Source organism: Ovis aries, chromosome 12, assembly GCF_016772045.2.
Source record: "Ovis aries strain OAR_USU_Benz2616 breed Rambouillet chromosome 12, ARS-UI_Ramb_v3.0, whole genome shotgun sequence".
NCBI classification, from domain to species: Eukaryota; Metazoa; Chordata; class Mammalia; order Artiodactyla; family Bovidae; genus Ovis; species Ovis aries.
Window position 1 is genome coordinate 66960347 of NC_056065.1, and position 26692 is coordinate 66987038.

At 35.9% G+C, this 26692-nt stretch overlaps 1 protein-coding gene and 1 long non-coding RNA gene across 3 annotated transcripts in view; one reads left to right on the forward strand and one right to left on the reverse strand.

The window, feature by feature from the left end:
- LOC132657475 (uncharacterized) overlaps positions 1 to 26692 on the forward strand; it is a 93671-nt gene that overhangs the window by 3261 nt on the left and 63718 nt on the right. The gene's annotated exons all lie outside the window — the stretch shown is intronic.
- PDC (phosducin) lies at positions 4905 to 22250 on the reverse strand. Of its 2 annotated transcripts, XM_060396202.1 has the most exons (5): positions 22169 to 22250; positions 21300 to 21317; positions 9468 to 9553; positions 8090 to 8241; positions 4905 to 5834 (listed from the first exon to the last, which is right to left on the reverse strand). In XM_060396202.1, the coding sequence occupies exons 3-5, from the start codon at positions 9526 to 9528 to the stop codon at positions 5310 to 5312; spliced, it is 738 nt and encodes a 245-aa protein (XP_060252185.1). In that variant the 5' UTR covers positions 9529 to 9553; positions 21300 to 21317; positions 22169 to 22250; the 3' UTR covers positions 4905 to 5309. The 2 variants fall into 2 exon arrangements, with proteins under 2 accessions (XP_060252185.1, XP_004013928.1); XM_004013879.4 differs by lacking the exon at positions 21300 to 21317.

A 26692-nucleotide genomic window follows, 5' to 3' on the forward strand; every position in this document is an offset into this window, starting at 1 on the left:
AAAGAACACCCAGGACTGATCTCCTTCAGAATGGACTGGTTGGATCTCCTTGCAGTCCAAGGGACTCTCAAGAGTCTTCTCCAACACCACAGTTCAAAAGCATCAATTCTTCGGCACTCAGCTTTCTTTACAGTCCAACTCTCACATCCATACATGACTACTGGAAAAACCATAGCCTTGACTAGACGGACCTTTGTTGGCAAAGTAATGTCTCTGCTTTTGAATATACTATCTAGGAGGGGCCTGAGTGAATGACAATTTCTTCACTGAAATTCAGTATCAGCTTGGGTTCCAGAAGAGAAGGCCTCAGTAATAAATAAAAATAAATACCCATCTTTTAAATTAAATTTCAGAAATGTGTGCTCCTAGTTCAAGTCTCTTGAGAAGAAGAAATGACTATATGTTTCCCATTTTAATCACCACCCCTCTGTTATCTAACATATTTCTTGTACATATTAGACACTCAAATATTTGTGGAATATTTGGAAAAAGAGCAGATCAAATTTTTATTGTAAGATAATAGCTTACTAGACTTATTTGAGCAGCTAGTGTATGATCGTAATTATATTCTGCAGTAAATTCAGTATGTGCCTGTGTGCTAAGTCACTTCAGTTGTGTCTGACTCTTTGCAACCCTATGGACTGTAGCCCACCAGGCTCCTCTGTCCATTAAATTCTCCAGGCAAGAATACTGGAGTGGGTTGCCATGCCCTCCTCCAGGGGATCTTCCCGATGCAGGGATTGAGCTCAGGGATTGAACCCATATCTCTTATGTCTCCTGCATTGGCAGGTGGGTACTTTAACACTAGCACCACCAATATTGTGTAGACTTCTTTCTTATTTGTGTGCTAATGTTTATTTGGTACTTCTATTTTCAAAACTAATTTAATTTGTGGTATCTGTAGTCAATTTGAACTGACAGTTTTTTATAATCTTTCTGTTTCAGTTCAAATATATAGATTTTAAAAATAAGGTCTTATATAGAGAAATGAGTGGTATGTTTGGGTAGATAATCACATTTCAACTTCTTCATAAATGAGCTTCTATTTATGTAAGCATATCATGAGATCGTATATTTATGTACCATATTACCATTTTACTTCATAAATAATTATATATAACAATATATAATTATCACAATAATAACTAACATTGGGTAATGCTTATTATGTGACAGGTGGCATCCTGAGTAGTTTACATAATTTACTTATTTTTTTTTCCAAAATGTGCTGTTATTTTCCTTATTTTATAGATGAAGAAACAGGTGTAAAAAGGTTAACTAACTTGCCAAAGGTCACAGAATTAGTGAGTAGATTCAAACCTAGAAAGTCTGGCACCAGTGCTCAGAATACTAACTGCCACTGCTAATACAGACATAGGTTTATATACAAATGTAGGTGCGTTATTCATCTACTGCTTGTTTAAATATCTCTTTACCTTGAGCTCCCTGAGATCAAGGACACTGCTTGGCACATTGCAGCTTATCAATAAATTTTGTAAACTAGTGAATAAGCTTCTCACTTTCCAAGATAATTCTGCTATTCGCTACAGATTTTCCTATTATTTTCCAACTCATGCTTTTGGCTTTTTTTTCAAGTCTATTCCAGTTCTTATTTGGGTGGTTTGATTTGGGACGTGTTATGACATTTGAAATCTTTACATTAAAATAATTCATTCTTTTGCTGAGACAAAAATTTTCTTTTTCTCTCCTCCTGCCAAATATCATAGCAGACTAAGTGTTTACATGAGGGGAGTTTGTAATCCAGGATTTCTGCAGCAGCGGGCTTCAAATATTCTAGTCAAATCCTGCCTTTTGTCTGACTCTTCCTGATGCACTCATCAAAGCTTCACTCTGGCATCTGTTAGTCACTGAGTGCTTATGTTGAGAATGGTTGCTATCATCACTACTCCCTTTACATAGGTGCCACCTAGTTACTTTTGTTTTGGCAGTTATGGGTTAAATACATTCCAGGGTCTAGTCCTGCTTAAGCTTGCTAGCTCTCTATTTTAAATTAATGCACAGTGGGTTATTTCTTAAAAGAGTAAAGCTTTCATTGAACAGGAATTTTTTCAAAGCACTCATTTTTCTTCTTTTCCATAGATGAGAGTCTTCTTTTTCCATTAGGTGGTGCTTTTCTCCCTCTGCCCTCTGAAGCTACACTACACTGCAGTTAATAATGGCTGATGATTGAAAAGAACTTATACTTTAATCTTAAAATATTGTTTTCTTTTGCGATACATGTTTGACTATTCTGCCTCACTGCCTTGCAGTCATCTTTTTAAATATTTACTTCTAGTCCATGGAATTAATATCAATCTAAAAGAGCTGTTTTACTAAGGAGTTTTTAAATTATAAATACGCATATAAAGATCCTATTTTTGCTATGGTTTTTAAGTCCAATAGTTCCCTGGCAGAGAACCCTGTAAGAGATTAATAAATTCATTAGCAGTTACGTGATAATAGAAAACATGTAGAACTATTTTTTAAAAGCTCCTCACTTTATATATAATTACCCTCCAGTCTCCCTCCTGGCACTTTTTATCTTTTTGTTATGTCTAGCATTCATCAAGTTAGGCCACAGAGTATTTAAAATGCCTTTCCCAATTTATAAAGAGGAATACAAGATGGAATTTTGGATTCATAAGCAGAAACTACTTATTGTGGCAACTATATGCTAGAGACTGGTCATTGTAAGCTAGTCATAGTTAGGAATTCTGTCTCACCCACATTTGTATCACCATTATCTAAGGTAATTGCAGAGCTTCTTTTTCTTTACCATTCTTCTTTTCCTTTTTTCCTCCTTTCCTCCAATTGAGAAATGAGATTTTGGAGTCCAGAAGAGAGGTAGAGCTGGAAATGGGATTTTGAAAGCAGTCTGAATATAAATAGTATTTAAGACTATAGGTGGGAGAGGGCTATCTAGGATGAATGTTTAGAGAAGTTAGAGAAGGAGATTTAGAAGGAATAGTCAGTAGGATATAAATAGACAGTAGTTTCAAAGAAGCTAGAAGAAGTGACTTAAGAGGGGAGGTGATCAGCACTGACACATGCTTATAGGAGATAGAATAAAATAAGGAATAATGTTACTGAGTCTAAGCTCATACTGCTTTCTGCACAACAGGCCAAGAAATTAAGAGAGGAGTTGTTGGGGTGAGGAATTCATTATTCAGAAAACCAGCATACTGAGAAGATGGTGAACTGTGTCCCAAAGAATCATCTTATCTGTGTTATGATTCAAGTGTCTTTTATACTAAAAGGAAAGGGATTGTGGTTGAGTTTTGCAGACTTTTTGGTGCTGGAATCCTTTGTTCTTGCAGCTGTCCATGTAATCCTGGTGACAGTGTTCCTATAAAACCTCCAGTAAGACAAATGTTATTCTCAGCTGTGCAACTTTTTAATCTCTATACAAATGGAAAGTATTTCATATTTAATGGTCAGAGCATTGAGAATGGGCTATCCTGTATATTTCAGGTTGTAGGCAACATTCTTTTAGTGATCAGCTTACAGCAAAAGCAGTATAATACAAAGGTTAACATAGAAGAAACAGATCCAATATGGAGTCAGATTTATTCTTCCCTATTGCAATACGACTTATAAGAAATAAGCTTGACAGGTTGACTACAACTGGAATTAGAGTGCTTGGGACAAAGACCTGATTGGAGTTGGATGAAAAAAATTGGAAATGAGGAATAAAGATAATGACTTTAGACCCTTCTTTCAGGAGACATGATTTTAAAGGGAAGCAGAGAAGCAAAGGATAGCTGGAAATTTTAAGGGGCATATTTTAAATAGTGGACAGTTTAAAAACTAATTTACAAGCCAATATGAATAATACAGCATAGAGAAAGTGAGAAATAGATGATGCAAGTAGAAGGGAGATAATTTCAGGAGTAAAATTACTGTGCAGGTGAGCATCGGATCCACAGCATCATTTCCTCCGTTGACCTTAGATGGCTGCATAAACTTCTTCCGTGTTCACATCAGCGGAAACAGTGTTTACACACAGGTGCACGTTTTAGATTGGTGATGGAAAGGTGAGGCAGGGCTCATCTGATAATTTCTGTTTTCTCAATGAAATATGGACAAGGTGAAGTGTTTGGACTGGGTAAAAAAGGTTTAAGGAAAGCAGAGAAGCCATAAAGTAGTCATCTAGGAGAGTGGAGACTAGAACTTGTGACATATGTCTGGCTTCAACATTGTCTCATCAGGGGAAAATGTGCCAGCCTGTTTTAAGCACCCTTGTCACTGAGAGCACATTTTTGATTATTTACCAAACACCATGCCTTCAATAATAGGACATATTTTGGCTCTCACTCATGGTTATTTTTTGCTCTGATTCAGATACCTAGAAATTTCTTTTATCTTGCTCTTCATCTCATTCCTGCACTTAAAAACATTTTTTCAAATTATATTTTATTTTGCATTTCCATGTGTTTGTGTAGCAGGAGAATTTTCCAAGTGTTTTCAAGGGACATGGAAATAGAACTTCTACTCTGAATTTCAATTTCATCATTTATGAAATGGGAGTAATCTTTACTTGCAGAATTGTGCTTAAGTATTAGAAATGACATGTATAAAATATTGGCCCTTAAAACACAATCAATAAATGATAGTTGTAATTATTATTACCACTAAATATTATTCTTTTGTCTAAAAAAAAAAAAGACCTTGCTTCTACTTGCTTTTTTTCTTTAAGTTATTTTCTGAAACTCTGAAACAGTATTTTTAAACAAATAGTTTTAAAAAATAATTTTAATGTGCCACAGTGTTTCTAATGTATTAGTTTATTTGGAATATAAAATATCTTACCAAATGAAAATTTATTTGTATTTTGGGTTATATAATGTTTTAGGGCCTTGATAATATAATATTTGAGAGAGAACAAACTTCAAATAGAGAATGTATTTCCTTACGAGACTTTATTCTTATTACACAAGCAAATTTATAATTAACAATATAATTTGAAAAACCTAGTAATAACAATGAGGAAAAGCATGGAATAAAAAAGCCAACATATAACTGGAAAGGGATTTTTGAAAACTTTCACAGTATTTTTCATATCCTCTTTGTCTACTAACATGTTGCTGAAGACTACAATGTTTTGAGGTAAAGTGTTATATCAACTTGAGTAACTAATATTAAGACATGCTAATCATATAATTTTAGTGTCAGTCTGGAGTTTTTCTTCCTCAAATTAGAGAAGCCAGGGCTATGTTTGGTATTCCCTAAAAGAATGTGAATACTACCAAAATCACTATTCAATGCTTAAAGGAGGAATAAGAAATATGAGACATTGACATAGTGAATCTTTATTCCATATCTTCTTCCATGTTGCTCTGCTCTAGGACATGCATCTCCTTTTCAGGTAATAACCCATATTCATTTAGGAAAGACTCCACATCCCCAGTAAAAAATTCTTCAGCAAGCTGTTCAGTAACACTAATGAAATTGCTTAGGAGTTCCCCACCTTTGTAGACAAGCAGCGTGGGGAGTACATCTGAGGAAAAGCGGTCTCCGGCGCCTGTGTTAGAAGCCTTTATTTTACAAAACTTGACCATAGGGTATTCGGCTGCAAGGCATGTTAAGCTACTGTTTAGAGCATCACAGCCCTTAACACCATCTTCATAAATATGAACAACGATAGTGGTGATTTTCTGTTCCTTTTCAATGGTTTCCAGGAATTGCTCCCCAGATTCCAGCTCATACACAAACCCATATCTAGGCCCAAAACTCAGCTTCTGGTGCATATCCTGCATACACTGTCTGCGGTATTTACGAAGGCAGTTTTCATCTTCTTTATCTTTGTGGATTAGTTCATATTCTTGAACGCTCATCTGGGGATAGATAGAAGAAATGATAGAGATCAATCAGTCAGAAATTTGTATTCTTTATACGTAACAAACCCGTTCTCAACTTTAAGAGTTTGCATTTGCTATCTCCTCTACCTCCATGGGGTTGCAGAGTCAGACGCGACTGAGTGACTCACTTTCACTACCTCCTGAGGTGGCCTTTTCTTCCACCTCATTTGTTCAAATGTCACCTTCTTTGATTATTCTACCTAAAAGTGTCCCTGCCCCACACTTAGTACCCCTTTTGCTGTATTATTTTTTTCATAGTAATAAATAATACTTGATATTATTATATATATTTATTAGTCTAATATTAGTTTTCCTAACTTTTGTGTTCTGTGGGGGCAGAAATTTTTTGTGTCATTTATCACTCTCTAATATGTTTTGTGTCTGGCCCATAATAGAGGTTCAGTAATTATTTCATGATTCAGTGCATACATTAGTATTGCCGAATATAGTTGAGCTGTGAGATGGTCATGGAATGTTCCAGTTTGGGTGAAAAAACACCAACAAGGTCTACTTTAGAGTAACTTTCATAAAACTGTAAATACACACATGTGCACACAAGTGCCTGCATACTCATTTAAACGTGTCCCCAACAAATGCCTTTGGACATTATTGCCTCCTCAACAAAAGTTGTTTAAAAGATTTTGTCAAATCACTTACTGATATTTTTGGAATCTATAGGATGGCATTTAAGCAAGACAGCTTTTACTCATATTTGGAGTTCACCAGATTAGCCAGAAGACTAGTGGCATCACCGCCAGCTGAAAAGTTCTGGGAAACGCAAATTTGGGGACGCCACCCCAGACCTACTGAATCAGAATCTGGAAGGGTGAGGCTGAGTGAGCCATGTTTAAACAAGTCCTCCAGGTGATTTGTATGCACTGGTTTAGGCTAAAATGAGAAAAGACCTAACTTCTATTTGCAAGACAGCTACTTTTCACTGCAACTGGAATATAAAATTACCTGCAGAGCCTTTCTCAATGGCAATGTCATTATGATTTAGGCAATAGAATGTTAAACACCCTCCCCCTTCACACACACACACGTGCACACACACACGATATAAAGGAGTGTTGATGGGATATACTGTGATTAATTGATGTGGAACAGCCCAGAACCATGGAAGTTGGATGACCCCCAAATTTATGGAAAATTTACTATGTCTTAGATAATTTATATAGATTATTTTCTTAATCTTCACAATAAACCTATGAGGTAGGTTTTTTTTATAGAAGATACCAGGATTAAGTAGAAATATCTGGTGCTTTTGTTGTTCTCTTGTTTCTTCCTCCTATATTTGTTTTTCTAATGTCCTCATTCTCTTTTTTTTATCTCATTCTTCTTATCATATTATTTTTTCTGCTTTAAGTTTATCTTTCAAAATTATTTTAACCCTAACCATTGTTAAATGTTTTGTATAATGCTGCTGCTAAGTCGCTTCAGTCATGTCTGACTCTGCACAACCCCATAGATGGCAGCCCACCAGGCTCCCCCGTCCCTGGGATTCTCCAGGCAAGAACACTGGAGTGGGTTGCCATCTCCTTCTCCAATGCATGAAAGTGAAAAGTGAAAGTAAAGTTGCTCAGTTGTGTCTGACTCTTAGTGACCCCATAGACTGCAGCCATAGGCTCCTCTGTCCATGGGATTTTCCAGGCAAGAGTACTGAAGTGGGTTGCATTGCTTTCTCCAAAGTTGCTGTCATAGTTCTCTGTTAAACAGACTGAACCACAAATACTGATTTACATACACATTGTATAATAAGAGACAAATGAGAATTTTTAAAAATGCTCCTTTAAAAAAAAATCATGGATATATTGCAGCTTATTCTGCTTATCTTCTTCCTCCTTGGAAGGAGGAAGCTGAGAACAGTCAATGAACCCCACCCTTCCACTTAACCAATATTGTCAGTTTGGTCAGTGTCTTTTCGTACTTTTTTACATATATGCTCATATAATCATTTCAGCATAAATACAAATATAGTGTTTGTTTTCTATTGCTCTAGAAAATGGTATCACATAACTTTCTGCATCTTGCTTTCTCATATTGTGGAACAACCTCTAAGTCAGATCATGTATTTGTACATCATTCTTTTAACAGTTGCCTATGGTGACTTCATAGGCCAAGGGATTTACTGCATTTCCCCCCTCCTGTTTTTTTGCTAATACAAACAATACTTTAATAAAAACATATTGTAGATTATTAATAATAAATAATAGATTTTTTTCTTATCTTACCTTTCTGCTGAATCTTTCTTTTGAGTCTTTGTCATCTCTATTCTGAGGAGAAGACATTTGTCTGAGAATCTCCTTCTTGCTAGGTGCAACTGAATCACTATCTTCACTCTCCAATTTAAACTTTCTCCAATCATTTATTACTCCTTTGGGTCCTAGAATAAAATTTAAAGCAAATTGTCTGCCTTTCTGTGTTTCTTCCCTTTCTCTCTTCCTTCCTTCCTTTCCTCATTTATATAGCTAAATTTTTCAATCTTCCTTAATGATTTCTTGGCTTTGTGTTATACTTAGAAGGTCACTGTCATTATGAAATTAGTTTTCATGGGTTTTTGTTTAGTATTCATATAAACTCATTCAAACTCCTGACTAAATCTAAAAATTCTATGTGATTATTAAACAGAGAAGGGAGTATTACTTAAATAAGATTCAATAGAGTTAAAAGAAACTTGAATTTAAAAATTTAAACCATGCTATTTGACTTTTAAACTCTTGCTAGTGGTATATAGACAGCCACACACAATTTAACAGATCAACAAAACAGGCTTTGGATAAAATGAAGTCTTAGTTATTCTGGAAGAATACTGAAATCAATTTCATTTAAGATTTCACAGGGAGGGAGGTAGGCGGGGGGTTCAGGATGGGGAACACGTGTACACCTGTGGTGGATTCTTGTTGATGTATGGCAAAACCAATACAATATTGTAAAGTAATTAGCCTCCAATTAGAACAAATACATTTATATTTTAAAATTATTGTATTTTTTAGATTCAAAAAATTAAAATTAAAAACTCTTTATTTATTTTTCTTTTGGCTTTCTACTGTTTACAGTGGCAAAGAATTGCTCTAGAAAATGGTATCACATAACTTTCTGCATCTTGCTTTCTCATATTGTGGAACTACCTCTAAGTCAGATCTTGTATTTGTAACTCATTCTTTTTACAGTTGCCTATGATGACTTCATAGGCCAAGGGATTTCCTGCATTTCCACCCCCACCTCTTTTTTTTGCTAATACAAACATAATTGTAGTGTAGATAGAGAGGTTTTATGACAGAAGAAATTCTCAATAATCAGTGTTTTTCTTTGATATCTAATTAAAATTGTTTCAAAAGTATTTGATTTCACATTAATTTATGCAGTCAAATATTTTTTAGATGATTCCATCAACCCATTCAAAGGTATTACTTAAGTTTCATACTGAGTAATGACAATAAGAGATCTCCAAATTTTGCCTGGAGAATCCCAGGGACGGTGGAACCTGATGGGCTGCTGTCTATGGGGTCGCACAGAGTCGGACACGACTGAAGCGACTTAGCAGCAGCAGCAACAGCAGCAAACTTAATTTTAATTTTACAATTGTTTTTTTCTTCTGACTTTCCTTACCTGTGTGTGAGGCCTGTCCTTCAAAGTCTTCCTCCAAACTTTGGCTTTTTGCTTCTTCCATTTTAGAGATTTAGTTTTGATATGATCTATGGGATGAACAAAAAAGTAATGATGACAGATGAATTCTAGGAGAAATGATGTATATATATTCTGCTGCCAGGTTCCATGGAAGTTAAGGGTTGTCACTAAGTGATATAGTGCATAGCATTCTGCCTCTCTCGTAAAAGGACATTAATTTAAGATTTGGGTCATTAAAGAGATTTTGACCTAAGAAATTTACATAATTTATAGTTTGTCTTTACTTAAAAAGTCTTTAGTTTAGGTCTGTGTACTTAGTGAGTATTATTTGTTACTGATTTATTTTATTACTATCTGTTAGCAAATTTCATAAAATTATAATCATTTTTATAGTAATAATGTTTTAATTAATAATAATTACATACTTACTATGATCACTAGTATGTGCCTGGCATTGTATCAATCATTTTATGTGTCAAAAGTCATTCTTTCTCACACAACCATATGTAGCAGGGACATTGTTAATGCCATTTTACAGACAAGGAAGCTAAAGGACAGGGAGTTTAAGTTTTACGAGCTTAAGATCACATAGTAAGTGGTAGAGCAAGGATTTGAACCTACTTTTGATTTTAGAGCTGAGTCTTAAAGCATTAACTTTTAAATGGAAGTTAAGATACTGTGTTATTTTCTCAGTATGGTTTGACAAATCCAGCTTCTAAATTGGCATTAAAGATTTTTGATCTTAAGGAACAGTGTAATTTGAAGCCTAATACTGTAACTGCTCTCCATACCATAAGGCATGTTTTGGTGGTGTCACCCACCAAGCAAATGGAAGCAACCAGTAACTATGCCTATAGAATTTTGAGAAGCTAAAATAAATTGTCACAAAATCCACTGAAAGCATGTGGAATTTTATTCTTAGGAACCTCCTTGATGCCCTTGTGTAGAACTTATTTATTCTTAGCTCACATTCAAATCCAACTTATTTGCCTATTTATCTTTCCGTTATCTGGAAAACTCTAGTATACATAATAACACATACCCTAAGAAAGTCTCTATAGTTGTGATTTTCTTGGAATTTTCAAGTCAGGGGAGGGTAAACTAACAGGGGGATATACTCTCCTTTTACTTTTTTTCCCTCTTCTACTCTTCCCCTTGTCTTTTTCTTTCAAAGTCAGTTTTAAGCAGTGATATCATCCAGCTTATGTGTTGATTCCCTCTTAATTTTTTGTTGATAGACACTGAGCTTGGTCTGTTTGGTGCTTTCCCAAGGCACAGAATGGTAAACCAGAACTCTTTGTCTCAATTCCTTTTTTGCTGAGACTTCTGCCCCCAACATTTGGACTGGTATCTTAATTTTATTGTTTTCCTCATTATAGTTCCTACCCAGAATCACTGGAAGTCAAAGGTCTTTGCCAGTTTGATTGCCAATTTTAACAAGAAAAGACTTCTAAGAAAAAGCAGTCAAGGGGATGCCAGTCTATTCCACAGTATATATGTGACTATAAATATACAACCGACAAAGAATTAATCTCCAGAATATACAAGCAGCTCATGCAGCTCAATACCAGAAAAATAAATGACCCAATGGCCCAAAAATGGGCCAAAGAACTAAACAGACATTTCTCCAAAGAAGACATACAGATGGCTAACAAACAGATGCTCAACATCACTTATTAGAGAAATGCAAATCAAAACCAAAATGAGGTACCATCTCACACCCATCAGAATGGCCACCATCAAAGTGTCTACAAAGAATAAATGCTGGAGAGGGTGTGGAGAAAAGGGAACCCTCTTACATTGTTGGTGGGAATGCAAACTAGTACAGCCACTATGGAGAACAGTGTGGAGATTCCTTAAAAAACTGGAAATAGAACTGCCGTATGATCCAGCAATCCCACTGCAGAGCATAAACACTGAGGAGACCAGAATTGAAGGAGACGTGTGTACCCCAGTGTTCACTGCAGCACTGTTTACAATAGCTAGGAAAGGAAGCAATCTAGCTGTTGCTTCCATGCAGATGAATGGATAAGAAAGTTGTGGTACATGTACACAATGGAATATTACTCAGCTATAACAAAGAACACATTTGAGTCAGTTCTAATGAGGTGGATGAAACTGGAGCCTATTATACAGAGTGAAGTAAGTCAGAAACAAAAGCAACAATACAGTATATTAGCGCATATATATGGAATTTAGAACGATGTAACGATGACCCTATATGCAAGACAGCAAAAGAGACACAGATATAAAAAACAGACTTTTGGACTCTGTGGGAGAAGGTAAGGGTGGGATGAGTTTAGAGAATAGCATTGAAACATGTACATTACTATATGTGAAATTGATGACCAGTCCAAGTTTGATGCATGAAACAGGGCACTCAAAGCTGATGTACTGGGACAACCGAGAAGCATGAGATGGGGAGGGGGATGGAGGGGAGTTCGAGATGGGGAGACACATGTACGCCCATGGCTGATTCATGTCAATGTATGGCAAAAACTACCATAATATTGTAAAATTTAATTTTACAATTAAAAGTTTAATTTCCAATTAAAATAATTAAAAATAAGTAAATAACTATAATAGATAATTTTAAATTTGAATAAATTTAATTGTGAAAAAGAATAAAAGAAAATGAAAATAAGAGAAAACAGAAGTAAGTAAATGTTGTTGGACAAAAGAATCCACTTAATTACCTACTGGAATTACTTAAAAATGATTTTTGCATCTAAAAAAAATTAATATAAATTTTCTTCAGAAGAACAAAGTAATGGAAACTGTTTGATAACTTTAATAGTTATTTAGTCCTCAGAAAGTTGGTTTCAAGCTAGTTTCTCTCTTTTTTTAAATTGGTATTTCAAATGAATGACAATGAAAGGGCTAGTCTCTTTTATTTTGCAAAAGTAAATTGATAATTTGGGATAGCTACTATTTACAATAAACGTATATAAGTTTAAGAAAACCTATGTGAAATTTTACTTCACATGGTGAAGAGAGAGAAGCATTCTGCTTCTTAACCTGTTTCTTGCCAACCTAGTTGGCAGTCTAGTGGAGAAAAAAGAAATTTCAGTTTTCAAAAAGACTTTCACCAATTTCAAGGAATTCTTTTACTGAAAAGATAATCCAGTTACTTGGGGGAAAACCTGGTCCATCGATTGGATTAGTCTATGTTAAGAGTAGACTGTGGGGGTCTTCACTGGTGGTCCAGTAGCTAAGAATCCTCCTTGCAAAGTAGGAGACCTGGGTTTGATCCTGGGGAACTAAGATCCCACATGCTGCAGGACAGCTAAGCCCACACACCTGCGCACCGCAACTACTGAGCCTGGCTGCCACAACTAAAGAGAAGCCTGTGAGCTGCAACTGAGACCCAGCGCAGCTAAAAAGAAAAGAACAGACTATGGGCCAGCCTTTTCTCTGGACTCTTGAGTTACGTGAAGAACAAAACTCATCTAGTGTGGCATTCACAAATTCTAAAACTTAAGTAAGCCAAGTTGCCTGTGTAGTAAAAGATAGAGTCCATTCCTTACCTAATGCCTCCATTTGAGTTAGAGGGCTTCCCTGGTGGCTCAGAGGTTAAAGCTTCTGCCTGCAGTGTGGGAGACCAGGGTTCAATCCCTGGGTCGGGAAGATCCCTTGGAGAAGGAAATGGCAACCCGCTCCAGTACTCTTGCCTGGAGAATCCCATGGACAGAGGAGCCTGGTAGGCTACAGTCCATGGGGTCACAAAGAGTCGGACATGACTGAGCGACTTCGCTTTCACTTTCTCATAGATTGGTAAAATTTACAACAGAGACAGAAATTGGAAAAAAAGTTGGAAGAGGTGTATTTGCTTGCACTGCTTGAAGACACTATAGAGGAAGACACAAGCCTATTAGTTATTGATAAGTTTGAGCTACGCACCTGTTAATATCCCCTTCATCAACTTACTCTGAGGTTTAATTTATTCTCTTCAAAATTTGCTTTTGTATCCTAAAATTAATCCAGCTAGTATTTGGAAGGTGCTTAGATGCTTGCACATAGTAAGTGCTATGTAAATCTATAAAATAAAATAATTTCTATATATTTCTATGTATAATAGTCATTTAAAAATATGATCAATATTTAATTTGCAGTGGTATTATTAGTAGCTAAAAAATTCCATGTCTACTTTAGGTTAAAAGGATTTCAAGTAATAATAGGATTTTATAAGACTTTGTGTTATTGTAAACATAATGATATTGTAAATACAATCATTATTGTAAATAATATAATATTACATGATGATTTATAGATGTTATTGGGAATAACAGATGTGATTGGAAATTGGTGATAAAGTTGAGCAAGAAGACAAAAAAATCTGCCACCTTCCCTAAGATTTACTGTGGTTCAAGAATTACTCTATTTTCCATATGATATATTATAAAAATCTGTGTTAGTGTTCTTTTTTATTTCAGACAGTTATAATACTGTTTCAATTAATAAAATCTGTGTTAAGTAAAAATTGTGTTTGGATGACCTTTGACAGACTACCATTCAAATGAGTACTACAAAACTCTTAAAAGTGAAACTAAATATTGGTGAGAAATAGAATTTAAAAGTATAATTATACCAAGTTAGGTTTTATTTTTCTCTTAGTTTAGGAGTTAATAGTATGTTAAAATAATGGCTTATATGGGATAAGATTTTTCAAGCTATGTCTTCAAAACTCTAACACCCCCCATCCATGTTTAGTAATTACTAAGGAATAAAATGTGACAATTTAAAATAATTTTTCCTTTAGTTCCTGTTTTGTACAAAATAGTGATCTGGACTAGAAAGGAAGTGAGTAAAATTCTTAAATATTTGCTTTTAAAATCTAAAAACCCCAAATCCACCCTTAGAATGTTTCATTGTTATCATTACTCCTGTTCGCATGAAACTGTGATGACATTCATTAGTCATTTCATATATGTTGATTTAATCTAATCAAAATATCTAGTTTAGAACTGACTATAGAGTTTTAGTGTTCCTAAAGAAGAGCTTTGCTTTCAGTACTGACTGTTGTAATTTACTGGTGAGTTTTCAAATAGAGTGATCATCTCATCACTGAACCTTAAACTCATTTCTGTCCTAGCATCCACAACAGTTTCTCGAACTTATCTTACATGCTTCATTACTGTAAGTTCTTCCAGGACAAAGACTAGTCTTTACTTGTCACTGTCTTACTTCTGATAATTGTTTCACATGTTGTAAAAAAAGTCCATAAATGACGGCAGCAATTTAGAAAGAATCTAAGTGATATGTCCACTTGATATATACACTATTTTAAATGTTCACAAAACCTTTTCTGCATTTTTCAGATGTGAATTCTCAGGCTCTAAGAGATTCAGTGACTTGCCAGAGCTCACAGAGGTAGTATGGAGTAGATAGAACTCAATTTCAATTCCAGGTTTCTCTGACTTCCAAATTTCTAAAATCCTTGTTTTTTTATACAATTCAATAACATGCTCAATGAGTGAATGAATTAATGAAACAAATCCACCTAATTTTTGTATAAGCATTAAAACCAAGATGAAAATATGAAAATAACAAATCAGTAGGTCCTTATTCTTTGAGATAATACTTATTCTAATGATATATTTCTTGAGATAGTATATATTTGAATTATATATTTCTTGAGATAGTATTTATATGAATTATATATTTATCTGCTTTGGATTAAACCGCATTCATTTACACTAAATGTAATAGAAGAGTCTGTTTATTTCAACTTTTCTGAATAAATTCTAATGACTGGTAATGACTCTGGAAAGTTAATGCAAAAGACAAAATGGCTTTGCCTGCTGTTGGTTCTTGACAGTCATACATGTTGCCTGAGAATTTATCATCAATCCTGTGTCTCTGGATCACTGATAGAAGCAAGGGTAATAGGCAATATGCATCAATTTCATATCAAAATAAAACTGCAAAATGCTCTTTATAGAACTACTCTCGCTTGTGTAGCAAAATTATGGAAATGTTACACTGATCTTTGTGTTGAGATTTGTGTAGCAAAGTGAGATACTTCACTCAAAGACTCATCTCAACCATTTTAAGATAATTAATTCTACATTCCAAACAATGACATTTGAGTTTTTCAGTGTGAAAGTGAAAGTGTTAGTTGCTCAGTCGTGTCCAACTCTTTGTAACCCCACGGACTGTAGCCCATCAAGCTCCTCTGTCCATGGAATTCTCCAGGCAAGAATCCTGGAGTGGGTTGTCATTCCCATCTCCAGGGGATCTTCCCAATCCAGGATTGAACTCAGGCCTCCTGCATTGCAGGCAGATTCTTTACCATCTGGACACCAGGGAAGCCCTTTTAAATGTAACTGAAGAAACAGTTCTATGGCTTCAGCAATCTTTAAGAGCAAATTCAAAAATTAAGCCTGTTTCTTAGTCCTGTTTTTATGTAGCTCAACTTTTATATAAAATCTTCTCAACGTGTGGCATATGTTTACAAGCTAACACTTTAGTCTGTAAAACTTTATACCACTTTTCTACTTGTAAAAAATCACATATGAACCTTAGTGACTTAGTCTGCTAGGACTGCTATAACAAAATGTGACAGACTTTGAGGCTTAAACAACAGAAATTTATTTTCTTACATTTCTGTAGGCTGGAAGTCTCAGATTAAGATCTGGGAGGATTGATTTCCGGTGAAGCCTCTCTTACTGGTTTGCAGAAAGTCACCTCCCTGTGTTATTAAATGATACAGAAAGCTGGAGTTCTGACATCCCATTTTGTCAGAACAGTAGTCCTATAGATCAAGGCCCTACCCTCATAACCTCATTTAACCATTAATTATTTCCTTATTAATTACTTATCTCAAAATGCCATCACATTTGGGATTAAGTCATCAACATATGAATTTGGAGGGATACAGTTGAGTCCACAGCACCTGACTCTTAATTGTAAAGCATTATCTAAATTATATAGATTCTGGCCACTGTTTCTGTACTTCTGTATGGCCTGTCTTTTCCTTACTTTGTAAAGCTTTGGTTTGGAGCCTCAGCATTTCTCAGATTTCCCCAACTATCCTTTAAGAATGGCAGGTAGGGAAATGAGGCATAGTAGGATTATGTTGCCCATTGTTTGGATTGTTTGTTTTCTTTCTCTGCTCTGGGCCCACATACCTGGGATGCCACAGAAGGTCCTTTAAAAATATAGGCCAGGAAACTCCTACATATCAAATAATTCAAGTGCCAGTTATTTTCTTGGCCAGTCTTGGGGTTGTTCTGATGTCTGTGGAAAAATACTGATGTTCTGTGCTAACTACCCATTGGGTTTAGCTGGTAAAGAATGGTACAGGTGGCTCAGTGGTAAAGAATCTCCTGCCAGTGCAGGAGATGCAGGAGATGCCAATTTGATCCCTGGGTTGGGAAGATCCTCTGGAGTAGGAAATAGCCATCCACTCCAGTATTCTTGCCTAGCAAATTCCACGGGCAGAGGAGCCTGCAGGGCTGCAGTCCACGTGCTAACTACAACACAAACTACAATACAATACAATACAATACAATCTACTGTGTTAAAAAATAGATCAGAAGAGTGATACACAGACTTTGTTCAGAATGGATGGGTCGACCTTGGTTTAGGTCAGATTAAGTAACTATAGTGCATGTAAGAATACACTGTTTATCAGTATTTTCCATGCAGAGGGAAAAATTGTTTAAAGCATTTCAATAAGTATTATTTGTTGTTGAGAAATAAAATTAATGCCAGAGCAGGGGAAAGCCTCCATATAAATATTCCATTTTATTTACTAGGGCTGAGGTCCAGGTAAATGTGTTTTCATTCCTTTTCTTTTTTTCAATTGTAATTTAAAGTTTTAGATGCTGTATTCTGACACTGGTTTCTCTAAGTACAAAATAAAGAGATCCAACAACCAAAGATAAAAATGATCTTGTTGTGACATATATGGCATCTTTCCATGAACATCAAAAAAGTAAAAATCACAGAGTATTAAAGAATCTTCACTGTGAAATTTTTGAAATGATTTTTTTTTGTTATTATACAGTTAAAAAGGAATACCCTTCCCCCTCTCTTATACATGAATGCATATATTCCCTTTGGAAAACACATTGAATAAGAAGCTGTTTCAGAGAAGGTGCTGTACTAAAAATGGCATTATTATGTCTGAACATGATTAGCCATGAGATATAAATAAATGACTGGGAATAAAGTACTGAAGTGCTTGATTAAAATAATTCTTTAACTTATCTGAAGTGGGATATACCAAATTATCTATCTTTAAGGCATACTTGGAACATCCTGTGCCATTAGGTGGATAAAACCAAGCGAAACTTCTTGGTGAGGAAAGTCTACAGATATTCTCCTTCACCTTCACTTTTGATAGAATTCTAGATTCTGTGTCTTGGTCTGTAGTCCATAAGGATGATACATCCATGCAGGGCTTCATGTTCTACATTTTCTTACCTTTAACCATACATCTTCTTATATCTTTGCCTTCTTGTGTTTTCCAAGGTGACTGTGAGCTAATCTGATCAACTAAGCCAGGCTAATGTTCTCACCAGTGCTAGTATATTAATGTCAGATGTTTTAACCCCTGCCGCAACTGTCTTACCAATGTCATATGGGCTCCTGTAGAAAACAGTTCTGCTTTTTCTTTCTTTTCTTAAAAAAAGTGATTAGTGGTGGGAATTTCACATCAGATAGGTCTGATGGCACCATGTCAGATCATGGAAGCTATTACTGGACTTACGAAGACATCATTATCTTAGATCACAAAAGTAACTGATGATTTCACCCAAGCCACAATTTCCTCTTTCTCTACCCTACACCACTATTTTATGTACTGACTATGAATTAGAGACTTTTAGTAAGAATTACGGAGAAGGCAATGGCAACCCACTCCAGTACTCTTGCCTGGAAAATCCCATGGATGGAGGAGCCTGGAAGGCTGCAGTCCATGGGATCACTGAGGGTCGGACACGACTGAGTGACTTCACTTTCACTTTTCACTTTCATGCATTGGAGAAGGAAATGGCACCCCACTCCAGTGTTCTTGCCTGGAGAATCCCAGGGACAGGGGAGCCTGGTGGGCTGCCGTCTATGGGGTCGCACAGAGTCGGACACGACTGAAGTGACTTAGCAGCAGCAGCAGTAAGAATTAAGTGGTCTTGGTTTAATATTAATATAGAAGGAATTTCATGCCTTACATCAGTTAATTTCTTGAGTTACTCTCTAACTGGTTTACTTATATATATATCTTCTACCCAATGAAGAATTAGCTTCTTGTGGGCAAAACCATGCATTGCAGTGCTTCCAAATGACAGTATAGCATAATGATTAACAACACATAGGTTCAAATCTAGTTCTGCCTGTTACTGGCTATGTGATGTTGATCAAATCACCAAATTCTCTGTGCTTTCATTTTCTCTATTTGTAAGATTGGAGTGATCAAATTGTGTCTACCTCAAATAACTGTGTAAAGATTAAATGATATAAAATGTATAATATTTAGTAGTAGGAACTTTATAGGTATTGAGTGGGCTTTGCAGGTGGCTCAGATGGTAAAGAATTTGCCTGCAATGTAGGAGACTTGGCCTCGATCCCTGGGTCAGGTCTTGAAGAAGGGAATGGCTACCCACTCCAGTGTTCTTGCCTGGAGAATTCCATGGAGAGAGGAGCCTGGTAGGGCTACAGTCCATGGAGTCACAAAGAGTCAGACATGACTGAGCAACTAATGCTTTCTTTCTTTTTTCACTTTTCAAAATGATAATTAGCAAGTAATTAAAATTTTTAGGTACTAGAACCAAATACTTAAAATTCAGTTCAGTTCAGTTCAGTCGCTCAGTTGTGTCTGACTCTTTGCAACTCCATGGACTGCAGCATGCCAGGCCTCCCTGTCCATCACCAACTCCCAGAATTTACTCAAACTCATGTCCACTGAGTCAGTGATGCCATCCAACCATTTCATCCTCTGTTGTCCCCTTTCTCCTCCCACCTTCAATCTTTCCCAGCATCAGGATCTTTTCAGATGAGTCAGTTCTTTGCATCAGGTGGCCAAAGTATTGGAGTTTCCGCTTCAGCATTAGTCCTTCCAATATAGTCATACTAATATAAATTTTATTTGTAATCAATATGTATATGCACTTTTAATGTCTAATTAGCTCCCTCACCCAAATACATGTGCATATGGATATGTATTGTGTGTGTGTACATAGCCACACACATGTTATACATTTATCTCAAAGCTGTTTTATTCTATTATTTCATTACTAAGATCCTTTACCATATACTTTGACTTACTTCTAGCAATATCTGTTTGCCACACGGCATTTAAGAGTGTGAAACCTGAAAAGGAGATTGATTTAAAGTCATGAAGTATGGGCTAATAAAATGTACATGAAATTGCCTTGAAAACAATAGTAAAAATTTTCTAAGGATGTGTCCATAAGTGGAAAATGGGAGGTGATTTTAATTTGAATGTGACACACTTGCTTTCCAATGAATTACTTCTCTACTTCTAATTTTTTGAACTCATAAGTGATTTTCTCTTTAAATTTCAGCATTTATGTCACAGTGATTCATATACTTTCTGAATTTCAGCTGTCTGGTGGAGTAGGACTTTGCAGAGACAATAACAGCACTCAGGATTTCTGTTACCACTTCTAGTCTGTCTAGCTGTTAATTTGGGGGGAGGTCAACTTTTATATTTTTACATCATAAGGAGAGCTTTCTTTAAAAATAAATCCCCAGAAAGATGAGTGGAATATGGGACACTCATGTTTGAGGATATTTTACTCCTCAAGATGGCTGTGACAAATAATGCTGAACAAATGATTGGCTCTAAGCAAATACTATTTTCCTTTCCCTTACATATGAAACTCAAATATTGATACTATTGAAAACATCCCTTACTTTATTACTTTTTTCCTCTGTTGTGTCTAAAGTTTATGATAACATTGATAGAAGAACTGTAATAGGAACTTTAAGACACTACCGAGCAGATAGAATGTTTTCTCAGCTTCTAACTTTCTCAAATAGTTTTGATTTTTCAACAAATGAGACAGGGCAAGTGGAAGATGTAGGGAAGCTTTGAACAATTTGCATCTCAGGAAGGTATAACAAATAACAATCTATTTCTTAACTAGTATCATCAGTAAAAAAAATATTCTTGGAAAATAAGAGCTTTCAAATTATAACTGAATTATTGTTCCTAACAAATGAAGAAGACGGTAACTTATCCAGATTTGCTCTTATTGCATATAGATATTTTCTGACTTGTTCTGAAAAAAAATAGAAATGTCAAAATCCTATGGGAAATTCAGAGCAGATATATCTTGTAAAAGCACTATACCAGGACATACTATTTGAATTCTGTTTTAGACATCACAGATGGTTTATATATACATATATATTTGACAGCAAAGAAGGAAATAGCAACCCACTCCAGTGTTCTTTCCTACAGAATTCCATGACAAGGGAGGTTGCGAGGAGTCGGGCATGACTGAGTGACTAACACACAATTTGACAACAGCTTATATAACATTAAATCCAGTTTATAAACATAATATGTAGGCAAAAAATTACTGTGGTGAATCAGGTGATGTTTAAAGTTTTTTCTAGCTTTAATATTAGGTAATTCTAAGTAGCATGAATAATGGTCAAATATATATATATTAAAAATATATAATAAGTATATATCATGTATATTTAAATATATATTAAAGCTTGAATATATATATAGTATATTTTTATAGTTAATAAAAATATTTCATGGAAAATGTATGGGAAACCTCACTACATTCATTTGCATGATGAAAACTGTTAAGTTTTATTAGTAATAATACTCACCTCCACAGGAGTAAAATGCTAAAAAAAAAAAAACCCAAAAAACATTTGAGAGGAAAATTTTACCTAATTTAATAAATCTCAATAAACCCCTTTATTTTTTTTAATTTCTCATTAAATTCTTGAAGTAACCTTCTGAAACAGACATTATTATCCTTAAAGATTAAAATAACAACAAAAAATATAATATCAATAAGAAAACCCAGGAACACAAAGTTGGTTAAGTATTTGGTTCAGAGATCTGAGAGTGCTTTAGTGCTGAATGCTAATACTCCCTTTTGCAGCTTGGAAGTCAACTTCACAAATTGTAAGAAATCCTCACTTCTTTCCTTCAGTTCACCCTTCACTCAAAGGAAGGACCGAAGAATTGTAAATTTCAAAATTAAATCCTCTATTCATGGTTTTAACTTTCTAGAATATCATACTCAAAATTGTGTGTTTACCCTGAACTTAATGAAGATGACTTGTGCAAATCACTTTAAAAGGGAAAGATAATACAGTACTTAGGGTCTTTGCAGGTGGCTCAGTGGTAAAGAATTTGCCTACCAATGCTGGAGATGCAGGAGAAGTAGTTTAGATCCCTGGGCCTGGAAGGCGGCTTAGAGGAGAAAATGGCAACCCACTAGTACTCTTGCCTGGGAAATCCCATGGACAGAGGAACCTGGTGGGCTGTTACAGTGCATAGATCCGCAGAGTCAGACACGACCGAGCACACATTCACACACAGTATTTAATTATCTTCATAATGGATAAATATTACTTAATGTTACTTAGAAATATTTTTAAAGAACTCACAATAATATATAAACAGTAAAATCATTATTTCCCCCCGAAGGTAAAATTTTTAAAATTATATTATCAAGAAGACTCACAGTTTAGACAGTTTAGTTTTCTGTGCCTGGTGTTCTTGATTGTGTTCAGTGGATAAGAATTACTGTCTGCTAAACTCCTCTTGAAGTGGAACAAGTTTAAGCTCAGATTTAAGATCCCTGGATATTGATGACCCTTACAGAAATAGCTCTGAACAAGTAATAGGATTGAGATAAGAGAATTAACAAAACCTGTTCGTTAACAGTGTGGCAAAAAAATAAACTGAAAAAAGAATAGAGCTTCGAGTCCTGTGACAAGCACAGTCTTTGGTCGCCAATATTGCATTATTTGAGAAGAAGATTATTTCTTTTTAGCATAGGCTGTTAATGATTCTCAGAAATTCACATGTCATTTTCTGAAAGAAAAAATCAGTTTTTCTGATCAAGAAAATTTTCTTTTGGATCCAACAGTAATAGCTATCCTTCTCAACAACTTCTTTTGGCATAGTCCATCTTTTCCTCTTAAATTGGTCAAACAACTATTTCTTGTCCCTTTTTAGTGCCCTGAAATGTCTTATGTATTTAAAACATCTGCTAGTTCTTATTCTTTTGTTTTCGTGAAAAAAATTGTAGAAAAGTTTGAATACAGTTTTTAGTAGTGTTTATGACTTTTGCCTTGTATCTCCCATCTGCTTTATCATATCTTTCCTTGTTCTTATTTGTTTCTTTAAGGTAGTCACTTCACTTTTCTTCCATGTACCATTCAAAACAATGAACTTTAATTCATAAACAATTTACTGGCTGCCCCCTCTTTGCTAGGGGATGCTTTCAAAACGTTATTGCAGTCTTTGGATATTAGACTTTTACAGTGAGCCCGTTGGTTCAAGGCTACCCCATAGAATGGATATTCTATGATCTAAGAGTAGTCAGCTTATCTATAGCTTATAAGATACACCAAATGAGTGAGAGACAGCAAGTACATGAGTTTTTATTTATTACAATAAAATGAATATGGATTCATTAGTCCCATAAACATGTGTTGAGCGCCTATTTTATATCAAGCAAGCAGTACCCAGGTACTGAGGATACAAAGAAAATTAGGCCCGATTCCCTATATCATGGGGCTTAGCCCAGCAAAGGAGATAAGCAAGTAAAAGCATAATACACAAAATCAGAAGTGTGTAAGAGATATTCTGTAGTATACACAGAATTCATTTTTATCTTTTTATCTTTTGTCTTTTTCTTGTACAGGCTTTTAATAATATTTTTTAGGTTGGCAGAGTCATTTACGGGTGTATTTGATTTCTGAACTTTAGTTTTATTGTTTTCTCCTTTGTGGTTTTCCTCATTGTTGCTAGTTTTTACCATTAAAAAATACTTTCCCTGTTTTAAAAGATGTAGGGAAGGTAGATAGATGTGTTTAAATTGCCATCTTTTTTCTAACACCTTTCATCTTCATGGCCAAATTTCACACCTAACTTTGCCAAAGTAGGAAAATTAACTTACTCTATGCTTAAAACTGGAAATTTGTAATTTGGAAGAGGACAAATATTAATGTATAATATTAGTGGCAATTCAAATGAAAAAATCTAAATTCATATGTTATAAGGTTTAGCTCAAACCATTTTGCTTCAGGTCACTTCAGCCAATGGACTGGCATAATTTGGCAAAGGTCACACCCTTGGTTTAATCAGCTTTAGCCAGAAGGCAAAGATATGTGATCTAAAAAGGATTACCTCTTCAGAAAGGGCTGGGGCACTTTTGGGTATAAAGGCCATAGGTGAATGACATAATTTTTACTAAAATAAATCCTTCCTTATTTTGAGCTCAGAAACATCCCTTTCACTCTTGAAATAACAAAATAAAATTTACACCTGGGAGAAAATGTTGGAAGCTAGACTAAAATGCTAAAGTGACTTCACTTCAGTTCAGTAGTTCAGTTGTATCTGACATTTGCCACCCCATGAATCACAGCACGCCCGGCCTCCCTGTCCATCACCAACTCCCTGAGTTTACCCAGACTCATGTCCATTGAGTCAGTTATGCCATCCAGCCATCTCTTCCTCTGTCATCCCATTCTTCTCCTGCCCCCAATCCCTCCCAACATCAGGGTCTTTTCAAATCAGTCAGCTCTTCACATCAGGTGGCCAAAGTATTGGAGTTTCAGCTGCAGCATCAGTCCTTCCAATGAACACCCAGGACTGATCTCCTTTAGGATGGACTGGTTGGATCTCCTTGCAGTCCAAGGGACTCTCAAGAGTCTTCTCCAACACCACAGTTCAAAAGCATCAATTCTTCGGTGCTCAACTTTCTTCACAGTCCAACTCTCACATCCATACATGACCACTGGAAGAATCATAGCTTTGACTAGACGGACCTTTGTTGGCAAAGTAATGTCTCTGTTTTTTAATATACTATCTAGGTTGGTCATAACTTTCCTTTCAAGGAGTAAGCATCTTTTAATTTCATGGCTGCGATCACCATCTGCAGTGATTTTGGAGCCAAGAAATATAAAGTCTAACACTGTTTCCACTGTTTTCCCATCTATTTCCCATGAAGTGATGGGACTGGATGCCATGATCTTCGTTTTCTGAATGTTGAGCTTTAAGCCAATCTTTTCACTCTCCACTTTCACTTTCATCAAGAGGCTTTTTAGTTCCTCTTCACTTTCTGCCATAAGGGTGGTGTCATCTGCATATCTGAGGTTATTAATATTTCTCCCAGCAATCTTGATTCCAGCTTCTGCTTCCTCCAGCCCAGCATTTCTCATGATGTACTCTGCATATAAGTTAAATAAGCAGGGTGACAATATGCAGCCTTGACGTACTCCTTTTCCTATTTGGAACCAGTCTATTGTTCCATGTCCAGTTCTAACTGTGGCTTCCTGATCTGTATATAGGTTTCTCAAGAGGCAGGTCAGGTGGTCTGGTATTCCCATCTCTCTCAGAATTTTCCACAGTTTATTGTCATCTACACAGTCAAAGGCTTTGGCATAGTCATAAGGCAGAAATAGATATTTTTCTGGAACTCTCTTGCTTTTTCCATGATCTAGCAGATGTTGGCAATTTGATCTCTGGTTCCTCTGCCTTTTCTGAAACCAGCTTGAACGTTTGAAAGTTCACTGTTCATGTATTGCTGAATCCTGGCTTGGAGAATTTTGAGCATTACTTTACTAGCATGTGAGATGAGTGCCATTGTGCCATAGTTTGAGCATTCTTTGGCATTGCCTTTCTTTGGGATTGGAATGAAAACTGACCTTTTCCAGTCCTGTGGCCACTGACAGAATGTGGTCCACTGGAGAAGGGAATGGCAAACCACTTCAGTATTCTTGCCTTGAGAACCCCATGAACAGTATGAAAAGGCAAGATGATAGGATACTGAAAGAGGAACTCCCCCAGGTTGATAAGTGCCCAATATGCTACTGGAGGTCAGTGGAGAAAGAACTCCAGAAAGAATGAAGGGATGGAGCCAAAGCAAAACAATACCTAGTTGTGGATGTGATTGGTGATAGAAGCAAGGTCTGATGCTGTAAAGAGCAATATTGCATTGGAAACTGGAATGTTAGGTCCATGAATCAAGGCAAATTGGAAGTGGTCAAACCGGAGATAGCAAGAGTGAACTTCAACATTCTAGGAATCAGTGAACTAAGGTGGACTGGAATGGGTGAATTTAACTCAGATGACCATTATATCTGCTACTCTGGGCAGGAATCCCTTAGAAGAAATGCAGTAGCCATCATGGTCAACAAAAGAGTTCGAACTGCAGTACTTGGATGCAATCTCAAAAAGGACAGAATGATCTTTGTTTGTTTCCAAGACAAACCATTCAATATCATGGTAATCCAAGCCTATGCCCCAGCCAGTAACACTGAAGAAGCTGAAGTTGAACAGTTCTGTGAAGACCTACAAGGCCTTTTAGAACTAACACCCAAAAAGATGTCCTTTTCATTATAGGGGACTAGAATGCAAAAGTGGGAAGTCAAGAAACACCTGGAGTAGCAGGCAAATTTGGCCTTGGAGTACAGAATGAAGCAGGACAAAGGCTAATAGAGTTCTGCCAAGAGAATGCACTGGTCATAGCAAACACCCTTTACCAACAACACAAGAGAAGACTCTATACATGGACATCACCAGATGGTCAACACTGAAATCAGATTGATTATATTCTTTGCAGCCAAAGATAGAGAAGCTCTATACAGTCAGCAAAAACAAGACTGGGAGCTGACTGTGGCTCAGATCATGAACTCCTTATTGCCAAATTCAGACTTAAATTGAAGAAAGTAGGGAAAACCACTAGACCATTCAGGTATGACCTAAATCAAATCCATTATGATCATACAGTGGAAGTGAGAAATAGATTTAAGGGACTAGATCTGATAGACCAAATGCCTGATGAACTATGGACAGAGGTTCGTGACATTATACAGGAGACAGGGATCTAGACCATCTCCATGGAAAAGAAATGCAAAAAAGCAAAATGGCTGTCTGGGGAGGCCTTAAAATAGCCGTGGAAAGAAGAGAAGCGAAAAGCAAAGGAGAAAAGGAAAGATATAAGCATCTGAATGCAGAGTTCCAAAGAATAGCAAGG

Coding starts and splice junctions, on each gene's coding strand:
- PDC (XM_004013879.4), bottom strand. CDS start 9,528: ATGGAAGAAGCAAAAAGCCAAAGTTTGGAGGAAGACTTTGAAGGACAG. Junction 8,242..9,467: donor AGGACAGGCCTCACACACAG/GTAAGGAAAGTC, acceptor ATTTTATTCTAG/GACCCAAAGGAGTAATAAAT. Junction 5,835..8,089: donor AAGAAAGATTCAGCAGAAAG/GTAAGATAAGAA, acceptor ATCTATCCCCAG/ATGAGCGTTCAAGAATATGA.